The sequence below is a fragment of the Nycticebus coucang genome, chromosome 17 (assembly GCF_027406575.1).
Source record: "Nycticebus coucang isolate mNycCou1 chromosome 17, mNycCou1.pri, whole genome shotgun sequence".
NCBI classification, from domain to species: Eukaryota; Metazoa; Chordata; class Mammalia; order Primates; family Lorisidae; genus Nycticebus; species Nycticebus coucang.
In genome coordinates, this window is record NC_069796.1 from 36,384,492 (window position 1) to 36,396,869 (window position 12,378).

A 12,378-nucleotide genomic window follows, 5' to 3' on the forward strand; every position below is an offset into this window, starting at 1 on the left:
CGAGGGTGGCGGGTTCAAACCCAGCCCCGGCCAAACTGCAACCAAAAAATAGCCGGGCGTTGTGGCGGGCGCCTGTAGTCCCAGCTGCTCGGGAGGCTGAGGCAAGAGAATCGCGTAAGCCCAAGGGTTAAGAGGTTGCTGTGAGCCGTGTGACGCCACGGCACTCTACCCGAGGGCGGTACAGTGAGACTCTGTCTCTACAAAAAAAAAAAAAAAAAAAAAAACTGACACAAGAGGATTGCTTTAGCCCAAGAGTTGGACATTGTTGTGAGCTATGATGCCACAGCACTCTACCCAGGGCAACAGCTTGAGACTCTGTCTAAAAAAAAAAACATGGTTTTTTAAAAATTAAAGGGCTTCTAGAAAAAAAAAAATTAGTCTGTACTCCTCTTTAAAACCCACTCCCTTAAAGAAAGAGAATAAGAAAGAACACTTGTTAATATTTTTAAAGACTTACCATGTGCAGGCCGAGCATGGAGACTCACACCTGGTAGCACTCTGGGAGGCTGAAGTTGGTGGAGTGCTTGAGCTCAGGAGTTCAAGAACAGCCTGAGCAAGAGCAAGACTTTGTTGCTACTAAAACCAGAAAAAACTAGCTGGACATTGTGGTGGGCACCTGTCATCCCAGCTACTCCGGAGGCTGAGGCAGGAGAATCACTTGAATCCAGGAGAGTTTGAGGTTGCCATGAGCTATGCTGCTACAGCACTCTAGCCTAGACACCAGAGTGAGACTCTGTCTCAAAAATAAAAAAGGGCTCAGCACCTGTGGCTCAAGCGGCTAAGATGCCAGCCACATACAACTGAGCTGGTGGGTTCAAATCCAGCCCGGGCCCACCAAATAACAACGCTGTGACCAAAAAATAGCCAGGTGTTGTGGCGGGTGCCTATAGTCCCAGCTACATGGGAGGCGTAGGCTGAAGAATCGCTCCAGCCCAGGAGTTGGAGGTTGCTGTGAGATGTGATGCCACGGCACTCTACCCAGGGCGACAGCTAGAGGCTCTGTCTCAATAAAAAAAAAAAAAAAAGACATTATGATCCAAAGCACAGTTTTAAATGTTTTACATGCATCATCTCACTGATGACAAAACTTCTAGAAGATAGGAAATACTACCCTCTGATGGGACTCAAACCATTATCTTTCTAAATTCAAAGATATAACCTTAACCACTCACCATCCCATACTGCCTACTGTGAATGTCGAGAAAAAGCCAACTTGCAGGCTAGTATGTATAACGTGATCTCATCTTCATAAAGATAAAATTATTTTCTTTATTAATGTGTATGCATATAGAAAAATGTGAAGAATGTATCAAACTCTAGTACAGTGGTTCTCAACTTGTGGGTTGTGACCCCTCTGTAACAGTGAAAATGCATGGCGGAATTAGGAAGGTTGAGAACCACTGCACTAGTGGTAGGATTACAGGACACTTTTCTGCTTTGTATATTTCTACTTTATATTTTTAATTATTACTTTAATAGTTAGACAAAATAATAAAGTTGACTTTTTAAAATAATTAGGAATAAATCACAATATTTTTAATTTTGATAAACCAAGTTTTTAAGCATAATTTTAAAAAATTCTTCTTCATAGTGACTTTTGGGATGATAAACCCACATATGTACTACTTAAACAAAGTTATGTCATCTCTATTTTTGGATACTTCTGTGCCTGGTGAAGAAAGAACCAACTTTAAGTCTATTCGCAGCATAACTGATTTTTGGAAGGTAAGGTAACATGTGACTATGGATGAAATAGCTTTAGGTATTCCATAAACCCTTGGCAGGCAAAGTAGACACTCAATAATTGTTGAAGGAATGAGTAAAAATGAATATCACTTCTTTAAACTATGAGAATCTACCAACAAGTAAGTTTATTCTGAACCTGTGTTTTAAAAATTGACTTTTTTTTAACATTCTCATTTCATTTGAAAAATAGGAGACTTGCTTCTTAGCTGACAGAAGCTAAAAACAGTCCATAATTATTATAATTATAATAGTCCATAATTATTATAACAGTCCATAATTATTCCACTACTCTTGAAAATTAATTGCCCAGAAAGTGTAATACCCTGTTTCTCCGAAAATAAGACAGTGTCTTATTTTAAAGGTGTGCTCCCAAAGATGCACTAGGTCTTATTTTCAGAGGACGTCTTATCTTTCCTGTAAGTAGGTCTTATTTTCGGAGGATGTCTTATTTTCAGGAAAACAAGGTATACGTGGCTTTGGCATACAACCCTCTACTATGTATATGTATTACAGTATGTAATAAACGGTACCTATACCGAATGGAATTTTATAGTGTTTATTCCCTTATTACATAAGGGAATCATTCCTTCAGCATCAGAATAAACTTGTTTGTTCCACTACATTTAATGCAGAAAGATGTTCACGTTGTGAGGAAAGACAGTTAAGGGAATAACAGTTTCAGATATCCCAGGATACAAACATTTGGGTATATAAGGATGAGACATTAGACAAGGCTTTCCAGACGTGGTAACAATTTAGTTGAGTTTTTTTTTTTGTTTGTTTGTTTTTGAGACAGAGTCTCACTTTGTCATCCTCAGTAGAGTGCTATGGCATCGTAGCTCACAGCAACCTCAAACTCTTGGGCTGAAGTGATCCTTTTGCCTCAGCCTCCCAAGTAGCTGGGACTACAGGCACCTGCCATAATTCCCAGGTATTTTTAGAAACCAGGTCTCACTCTTGCTCAAACTGGTCTCCCAACTCCTGAGCTCAGGCAATCCACCTCCCAGAGTGCTAGAATTACAGGCGTGAGCCATCGCACCTGGCCCTTTAGTTGTGTTTTGAAGGATGGATAAGGAAAGAGAATTTTAGGAAGAAGGAACAATGTGTGTTGCAAGTAATTCTATATGGCATTGTGGCATGTGGAAAATAAAGTAGAAAAGACTATTTATGAATTAGACAGAGGGCACATTGTGAGTGCCATGCTAGAATTTGAAAGGTTAGGAGACAGTCATTTATTTGTTGAGAGTGAGAGAACAAGGATGGGATACCTCCTTGATTTAGTACAGGTGAAATATGAAAGAACAATAGAAGTAGTGCTTATCCTGCCTCTTTTTATTGTGCTGTCTGAGGCATGTACATGGCTAATGGCAAAGAAGACAAAGGGAACAAACAAAAAATGAACCCTGCAGCTCAGTGCCTGTAGCTCAGCAGCTAGGGCACCAGTCATATACACCAGGGCTGGCAGATTTGAACCTGGCCTAGGCCTGCCAAACAACAATGACAACTACAACGAAAAATGAGCCGGGCATTCTGGTGGGTGCCTGCAGTTGGGAGCTAATTGGGAGGCTGAGGCAAGAGAATCACTTAAGCCCCAAAGTTTGAGGTTGCTGTGAGCTCTGATGCCAGGGCAACATAGTGAGACGCTGTCTCAAAAAAAAAAAAAGGCTCAGCGCCTGTGGCTCAAGTGGCTAAGGCACCAGCCACATACACCTGAGCTGGCAGGTCTGAATCCAGCCCAGGCCCACCAAACAAGAATGATGGCTGCAGCAAAAAAAATAGCTGGGTCTTGTAGCGGGCGCCTGTAGTCCCAGCTACTTGGGAGGTGGAGGCAGGAAAATCACTTGAGGCCAGGAGTTGGAGGTTGCTGCGAGCTGTGATGCCATGGCACTCTACCCAGGGCAATAGCTTTAGGCTCTGTCTCAAAAAAAAAAAAAAAATGAACCCCAATCTAAGAATGAGTGGATGAGGGCAGAGCCAAGAGTAGCAGTCACCTTGGCCAGGGTGGGGAGGAAGTTGAAAGAAGGGGTACACACAACTTTGGGGTGAAATCATCATGTATGACTAGCTCTGATACTCATGTATTCAGAACAATTTTCAATATATAGTCAGTCCTCAGGTTATGAAAGAGATAAGTTCTATAGGTTTGTTCTTAAGTTGAATTAGTATGGAAGTTGGAGCAGGAACATTTACTTATTACCTGAAATAGCCTCCGTTGGTAAGTACAAGTGGTATGGAAGTCAGATGTCTGTAACTTGGGGACTACTCATATAAGAAGAGGAGGGCCTGGCATGAGCTCATGCCTATAACCCCAGCACTTTGGAAAGCTGAAGCAAGAGGTTTGCTTAAGCCCAGACCCTGGGCAACAGAGCAAGACCTCATTTCTACAAAAAACTATTTTTTAAATAAAAAATGAAGGGGGAGAAGAAGGGTTATAGGATTACATGAGTAAATGCTTGTAAAGTACTTAGAGCAGTGCCTAGTACATAAGAGCTTAATAAGTTTTAACCAACAGCAGCATTATCAGTACCATTAATATTTATGGTGGCTTGATCAACAATTTTACATCCTTAAAATCTCTTATGTATAATGTTATGAATGTAGATTCTGTTGACATGAAAATATTTTTCCCATGACATCTATCATTCTATATGAAGTTTATGGAAGGACCCTTTTTGGAAGGTCTGTACTGGGACTCATGGTACAATAACCAGCAGCTATATAATTTAAAAAATAGCAGTCGCATCTACTATGAGAACATACTTCTAGGAGTCCCCAGAGTCCGTCAACTAAAAGTCCGCAACAACACATGCAAAGTCTATTCATCCTTTCAGTCTTTGATGAATGAATGTTATGGCAAATACACATCTACAAATGAGGATACGTCTGACTTTGCCCTTACACAGGATACTGAGTAAGTAGTGTAAAATTAATACAGGAACTTTTTCTAGCAATTTACCATTGTATCTGTTACAAATTGTAAGAATTGTGTATTTTCCAAGTAACCCAAACTGGGAGCTGGAAGGTAAATAAACTGTTTCAACAGTATCACAGGAATATTCAGAGACAGCAGTGTTTAGAAAAAGAAGCATTCAGGCGTAGGTGGGGTGGGGCCTTGGTGTGTGCCACACCTTTAGGGAGCAAGACACGATTGCAAGAGGGATGTTACCTAACAAATGCAATCAGTATAACCTGGTTTATTGTATCCTCAATGAATCCCCCAACAATATAAAAAAAAATAAAGAGGGAGGGGTGGACCAAGATGGCAGCCGAGTAACAGCTTCCCTGCAACTGGGCACGGTGAGTCTGGGGAGATAAGACTCCAGGCATCTCTGGCTAGTGGGATCTGCCTATAATCATCCCTTTGAGGATACAGGGAGTCAGCAAGGGACTTCTGGACCCCAAGAGGAGGACGAAAATAGTGGAAAACTGGCAAGTGGTTGCGTGTGTTCAATCGAACTAATCCCGCTGGCAGCCATAAGTACAAGCAGCAGTGAGACTGCAAACTGGAAAGGCCTTACCTGTGAACTGTTTTGGTGTTTTTGGACTTGGCACTCAGTTGAACTGCCTTAGGGACAGCTTGAGCAGGAGTGCGGAGAACTTTGGGCATTGTCTAGGGCCCCAGACTGAGCCACTGAGCCGCACAGAGCTAACAGTGTTCGGCCGTGGGCCACAGGGAGCCATTGTAAGAGAACTGTCCTGGCAAGCTCCGCCCTCAGGGTTGCAGAGCAAGGATCGGGCGGGCGCTAGTAACCTAGTGACTGAGTAGCCTAAAGGCGGGGATTGAGCTGCCTTACAGCCTTAACCCTCAGGGGCAGAGTGAGACCGGTTTTGGCACACTGGAGCCTCAGGCTGTTGCCCTGGATAGAGTGTCGTGGCGTCACAGCTCATAGCAACCTCAAACTCCTGGGCTTGGCGCCACCTGGACCTCCATAAGAGCTGCACCACAGCTCCCGACCCATGACCCGCACCTGCCGGGCCTCTGCATGCCCTGACCAGGAACTGTGGGAGCTGTGCAACACTGCGTCCTCCCTCCTATACCCTCCCTGCCTCCACACCAGCCCACTCATCTGGCCAGGGACTCTGGTAGCCGCGTGCCCTCCAGAGCCCTCCCTGCCTCTGTGCAGAGCCCTTATCCTGGCCAGAGACTACTGGAGCCTTGGGCTCTCTGTGCCAAAGTCACTGGGTGCCAGGCACTCTCAGAACCGTGCTGACCACCTCCCACCCTGTTGCTGGATCCGGGTGTGTCACACTCCAGAGCTGCTTCCACAATCAGAACTCCCCGGCTGGGGCATCCCCAGAGGAACTACACAGGGTCACTCCCTACAAAGATCCAGCAACAATAGAGTGTTCCCGCTGGGGTCTAATCTTGGAGAGACACCTCCCCAACTCTGAGGACAGCCAGAGGCAATGGTGAAAAACAATCATGAGGCGAAACCAACAGAAAAACTCTGGCAATATGAATAATCAGAGCAGATCAACTCCCCCAAGGATCAATGGGGCAGACACAGCACAAGATGCCATGCACAAACAAATAGCTGAGATGTCAGAAATCGAATTCAGAATCTGGATAGCAAATAAGATCGAATTAGAATTCCAAGCAGTAACCCAAAAGATATCACAAGAATTCAACGAATTCAAAGACCAAATGACCAAAGATTTTGACACATTGAGACAAGAAGTTGCAGCCCTCAAAGATTTGAGAAACACAGTAGAGTTCCTCAGTAACAGAATGGACCAAGCAGAAGAAAGGATTTCTGACACTGAAGACAAAGCTTTCAACGCTCCCAAACTCTCAAAGAGGAAGAGAAATGGAGAGCAAAAACAGATCACTCTCTCAGAGAGCTCTGGGATAATTCAAAGAAAACTAATATTCATCTTATACGGATCCCTGAAAGCGACAAAGTGGCCCCACAAGGCACAGAGTCTCTTCTCCATGAGATTATGAAGGAGAACTTTCTAGACATGCCAAGAGATTCTGAAATTCAGATAGCAGTTTCAGAACTCCAGCATGACTCAACCCAAATAAGACATACCCCAGACACATCATAATCAATTTCACTAAAGTTAATATGAAGGAGAAAATTCTGAAAGCAGCCAGATGAAAGAAAACCATCACCTACAAGGGCAAGAATATTAGAATAACTGCAGATCTCTCTGCTGAAACCTTGCAAGCTAGAAGAGGATGATCATTGACTTTTAATCTCCTAAAACAAAGTAACTTTCAACCCAGGATCCTGTACCCAGCTAAACTGAGTTTCATTTATGATGGAGACATTAAATACTTCAATGACATTCACATGTTGAAGAAATTTCCCAAAACTTAACCAGTTCTCCAGGATATTCTCAGATGTAACCTCCATAAAGACCAGTATAATCCTCCATGACAAAAGTAAACCCACCCAGAAAATTTTGATCAAATTCCAACTTCCACAGTCACAAAAGGATTAAAAATGTCCACCAGACTCTCGAAAGGCTTATCAATATTCTCAATTAATAACCAAAATATTCTCAATTAATGTGAATGGTTTCAATTGTCCTCTAAGGAGGCACAGGTTGGCTGACTGGATACAAAAACTCAAGCCAGATATCTGCTGCATACAAGAATCGCATCTTACATTAAAAGACAAATATAGACTCAAGGTGAAGGGATGGTCATCTATACTCCAGGTAAATGGAAAGCAGAAAAAAGCAGGCATTGCAATCTTATTCGCAGATGCAATAGGCTTTAAACCAACCGAAATAAGGAAGGATAAGGATGGACACTTCATATTTCTTAAAGGTAATACTCAATATGATGAGATTTCAATTATTAATATTTATGCACCCAACCAGAATGCACCTCAATTTATAAGAGAAACTCTAACAGACATGAGTAACTTGATTTCCTCAAGTTGCATAGTAGTTGGAGATTTTAACACCCCTTTAGCAGTGCTGGATAGATCCTCCAAAAAGAAGCTAAGCAAAGAAATTTTAGATTTAAACTTAACCATTCAACATCTGGACTTAACAGACATCTACATAACATTTCATCCCACAAAACTGAATACACATTCTTCTCATCAGCCCAAGGAACATACTCCAACATCGACCACATCCTAGGCCACAAATCTAACCTCAGCAAATTAAAAAAAATAGAAATTATTCCTTCCATCTTCTCAGACCATCATAGAATAAAAGTTGAACTCAATAACAACAGGAACCTGCATACCCATACAAAAACATGGAAGCTAAACAACCTTATGCTGAAGGATAGATGGGTTATAGATGAGATTAAAAAGGAAATCACCAAAATTTTGGAACAAAACACCAATCAAGACACAAATTACCAGAAACTCTGAGATACTGCAAAGGCAGTCCTAAGAGGGAAATTTATAGCACTGCAAGCCTTCCTCAAGAAAATGCAAAGAGAGGAAGTTAATAACTTATTGGGACATCTCAAGCAACTGGAGAAAGAAGAACACTCCAACCCCAAACCCAGCAGAAGAAAAGAAATAACCAAAATCAGAGCAGAACTAAATGAAATTTAAAACAAAAGAATTATACAACAGATCAATAAATCCAAAAGTTGGTTTTTTGAAAAGATCAATAAAATAGATAAACCTTTGGCCAACCTAACCAGGAAAAAAAGAGTAAAATCTCTAATTTCATCAATCAGAAATGGTAACGATGAAATAACAACAGACCCCTCAGAAATTCAAAAAGTCCTTAACGAATACTACAAGAAACTCTACTCTCAGAAATATGAAAATCCGAAAGAAATCAACCAATACCTGGAAGTACGCCACCTACCAAGACTTAGCCAGAACAAAGTGGAAATGTTGAACAGGCCTATATCAAGTTCTGAAATAGCATCAACTTTACAAAATCTCCCTAAAAAGAAAAGCCCAGGACCAGATGGCTTTACGTCAGAATTCTACCAAACCTTTAAAGAAGAACTAGTACCTGTATTACTAAACTTACTCCAAAATATAGAAAAAGAAGGAATATTACCCAACACATTCCACGAAGCAAACATCACCTTGATCCCCAAACCAGGGAAAGACTCAACAAGAAAAGAAAATTATAGACCAATATCACTAATGACTATTGATGCTAAAATACTCAATAAGATCCTAACAAACAGAATCCAACAAACATCAAAAAAATTATACACCACAACCAAGTGGGATTTATCCCAGGGTCTCAAGGCTGGTTCAATATACGTAAATCTATAAATGTAATTCAGCACATAAACAAACTAAAAAATAAGGACCATGTGATTCTTTCAATTGATGCAGAAAAAGCTTTTGATAATATCCAGCCTCCCTTCATGATCAGAACACTTAAGAAAATTGGTATAGGGTGGCGCCTGTGGCTCAGTGAGTAGGGTGCCGGCCCCATATACCAAGGGTTATAACCCAGCCCTAGCTGAACTGCAAACAAAAAAAATAGCCAGGCGTTGTGGCAGGCGCCTGTAATCCCAGCTGCTCGGTAGGCTGAGGCAGGAGAATCGCAGAAGCCCAAGAACTAGAGGTTGCTATGAGTCCTGTGACATCATGGCACTCTACTGAAGGCGGTAAAGTGAGACTCTGTCTCTACAAAAAAAAAAAAAAAAGAAAGAAAATTGGTATAGAAGGGACATTTCTTAAACTAATAGAGGCCTTCCACAGCAAACCCACAGCTAATATCATATTGAATGGAGTTAAATTGAAATCATTTCCACTTAGATCAGGAACCAGGCAAGGTTGCCCATTGTCTCCACTGCTCTTTAACATTGTAATGGAAGTTTTAGTCATTGCAATTAGGGAAGAAAAGGAGATCAAGGGTATCCACATAGGGTCAGAAGAGATCAAACTTTCACTCTTTGCAGATGATATGATCGTATATCCAGAAAAACTAGGGATTCTACTACAAAACTTTTAGAAGTGATCAAGGAATACAGCAATGTCTCAGGCTACAAAGTCAACACTCATAAATCTGTAGCCTTTATATATACCAACAATAACCAAGCCGAAAAAACAGTCAAGGACTCTATTCCTTTCACAGTAGTCCCAAAGATGATGAAATATTTGGGAGTATACCTAACAAAGGATGTGAAAGATCTCTACAAAGAGAACTATGAAACTTTAAGAAAGATTTTAACAAATGGAAAAACATACCATGCTCATGGCTGGGAAGAATCAACATTGTTAAAATGTCTATACTACCCAAAGCAATATATACTTTTAATGCAATTCCTATTAAACCTCCATTGTAATATTTTAAAGATCTTGAAAAAATAATACTTCGTTTTATATGGAATCAGAAAAAGCCTCGAATAGCCAAAACATTACTCAGCAATAAAAACACAGCAGGAGGAATCACACTACCAGACCTGAGACTGTACTATAAATCGATAGTGATCAAAACAGCATGGTATTGGCACAAAAACAGAAAAGTGGATGTCTGGAACAGAATAGAGAACCAAGAGATGAATCCAGCTACTTACCATTATTTGATCTTTGACAAGCCAATTAAAAACATTCAGTGGGGAAAAGATTCCCTATTTAACAAATGATGCTGGGTGAACTGGCTGGCAACCTGTAGAAGATTGAAAGTGGACCCACACCTTTCACCATTAACTAAGATAGACTCTCACTGGATAAAAGATTTAAACCTAAGACATGAAACTATAAAAATACTTGAAGAAAGTGCAGGGAAAACTCTTGAAGGAGTCGGCCTGGGTGAATATTTTATGCGGAGGACTCCCCAGGCAATTGAAGCAGTATCAAAAATACACTACTGGGACCTGATCAAACTAAAAAGCTTCTGCACAGCCAAGAACATAGTAAGTAAAGCAAGCAGACAGCCCTCACAATGGGAGAAAATATTTGCAGGTTATACCTCCGATAAAGGTCTAATAACCAGAATCCACAGAGAACTCAAACGTATTAGCAAGAAAAGAACACGTGATCCCATCTCAAGGTGGGCAAGGGACTTGAAGAGAAACTTCTCTAAAGAAGACCGACACAGGGGGCGGCGCCTATGGCTCAGTGAGTAGGGCGCCGGCCCCATATACCGAGGGTGGCAGGTTCGAACCCAGCCCCGGCCAAACTGCAACAAAAAAATAGCCAGGCGTTGTGGTGGGCGCCTGTAGTCCCAGCTGCTCGGGAGGCTGAGGCAGGAGAATCGCCTAAGCCCAGGAGTTGGAGGTTGCTGTGAGCTGTGTGACGCCACGGCACTCTACCCAGGGCCATAAAAAAAAAAAAAAAAAAGGAAGACCGACACAGGATCTACAAACACATGGAAAGAAGCTCATCATCCTTAATCATCAGAGAAATGCAAATCAAAACTACTTTGAGATATCACCTAACCCCAGTAACAGTAGCCCACATAACAAAATCCCAAAACCAGAGATGTTGGCGTGGATGTGGAGAAAAGGGCACACTTCTACACTGCTGGTGGGAATGCACACTAATACGTTCCTTCTGGAAGGATGTTTGGAGAATGCTTAGAGATCTAAAAATAGACCTGCCATTCGATCCTATAATTCCTTTACTAGGTTTATACCCAGAAGACCAAAAATCACAACATAACAAAAACATCTGTACCAGAATGTTTATTGCAGCCCAATTCATAATTGCTAAGTCATGGAAGAAGCCCAAGTGCCCATCGACCCACGAATGTACTAGCAAATTGTGGTACATGTATAACATGGAATATTATGCAGCCTTAAAGAAAGATGGAGACTTTACCTCTTTCATGTTTACATGGATGGAGGTGGAACATATTCTTCTTAGCGAAGTATCTCAGGAATGAAAGAAAATGTATTCAATGTACTCAGCCCTATTATGAAGCTAAATTATAGCTTTCACATGAAGGCTATAACCCAACTACAGCACAAGACTAGGGCAAAGGGCCAAGGAAGGGGAAGGGAGTGGGGAGGTTAGGGTGGAGGGAGGGTAATGGGTGGGGCCACACCTACTGTGCATCTTAGAATGGGTACAGGCGAAACTTAATAAAAGCAGAATACAAATGTCTACATACAATAACTAAGAAAATGCCATGAAGGCTACATTGAACAGTTTGATGAGAATATTTCAGATTGTATATGAAACCAGCACATTGTACCCCTTGATTGCACTAATGTACACAGCTATGATTTAACAATCAAAAAAAAAAAAAGGAAAAGAAGCTTTCGTCTGTTTTTTGTTTACTTGTTTATCTCAGGATGCAGACTGTTCTTTTTTCTGATGTGGTATATGAAGTGCTTACTTGTAGTGGACACAAGACAAAGCATCAATTTTTCTTCTACAATAATTAATTAGGTTTTCTGGCTTTGGCCAGAGACTACCTTAAACATACACCCCAAAGTTTTTGGACTCTTTAGGAAGTGGCTTAGGTGTGTTCTTCCACTTTCCTCCTTTCTCATTCTGGCTTACCTCAGTGATATCTTCTGTGCCTGCCAATGCCCACAAGTGGCAGTGAGGCTTTCCAGGGACTGCACTAATGATGCTTGCCAAAGATACAAAGGCAGCTGTGTTCAAAAGTGGCTGAGGCTAATCCAAGTGTAGACTCATGTCTACACTTTATACCGAAAATGTGAAAACCCAAAGCCACTGGTACAAACTCTCCTTGACACAGAAGTTGCTGGCATCAGTGCTATTTTCACTT

At 41.4% G+C, this 12,378-nt stretch overlaps 1 protein-coding gene across 3 annotated transcripts in view; it reads left to right on the top strand.

The window, feature by feature from the left end:
- Positions 1-1,591: 1,591 nt before the first annotated feature.
- PKD2L2 (polycystin 2 like 2, transient receptor potential cation channel) overlaps positions 1,592-12,378 on the top strand; it is an 82,832-nt gene continuing 72,045 nt past the window's right edge. For all 3 annotated transcript variants that reach the window (XM_053566068.1, XM_053566070.1, XM_053566069.1), the window contains exons 1-2: positions 1,592-1,725; positions 4,401-4,657. In XM_053566068.1, coding sequence (XP_053422043.1) covers positions 1,603-1,725; positions 4,401-4,657 — 380 coding nt within the window. In that variant the 5' untranslated portion in view covers positions 1,592-1,602. The remainder of the gene's footprint in view (positions 1,726-4,400; positions 4,658-12,378) is intronic.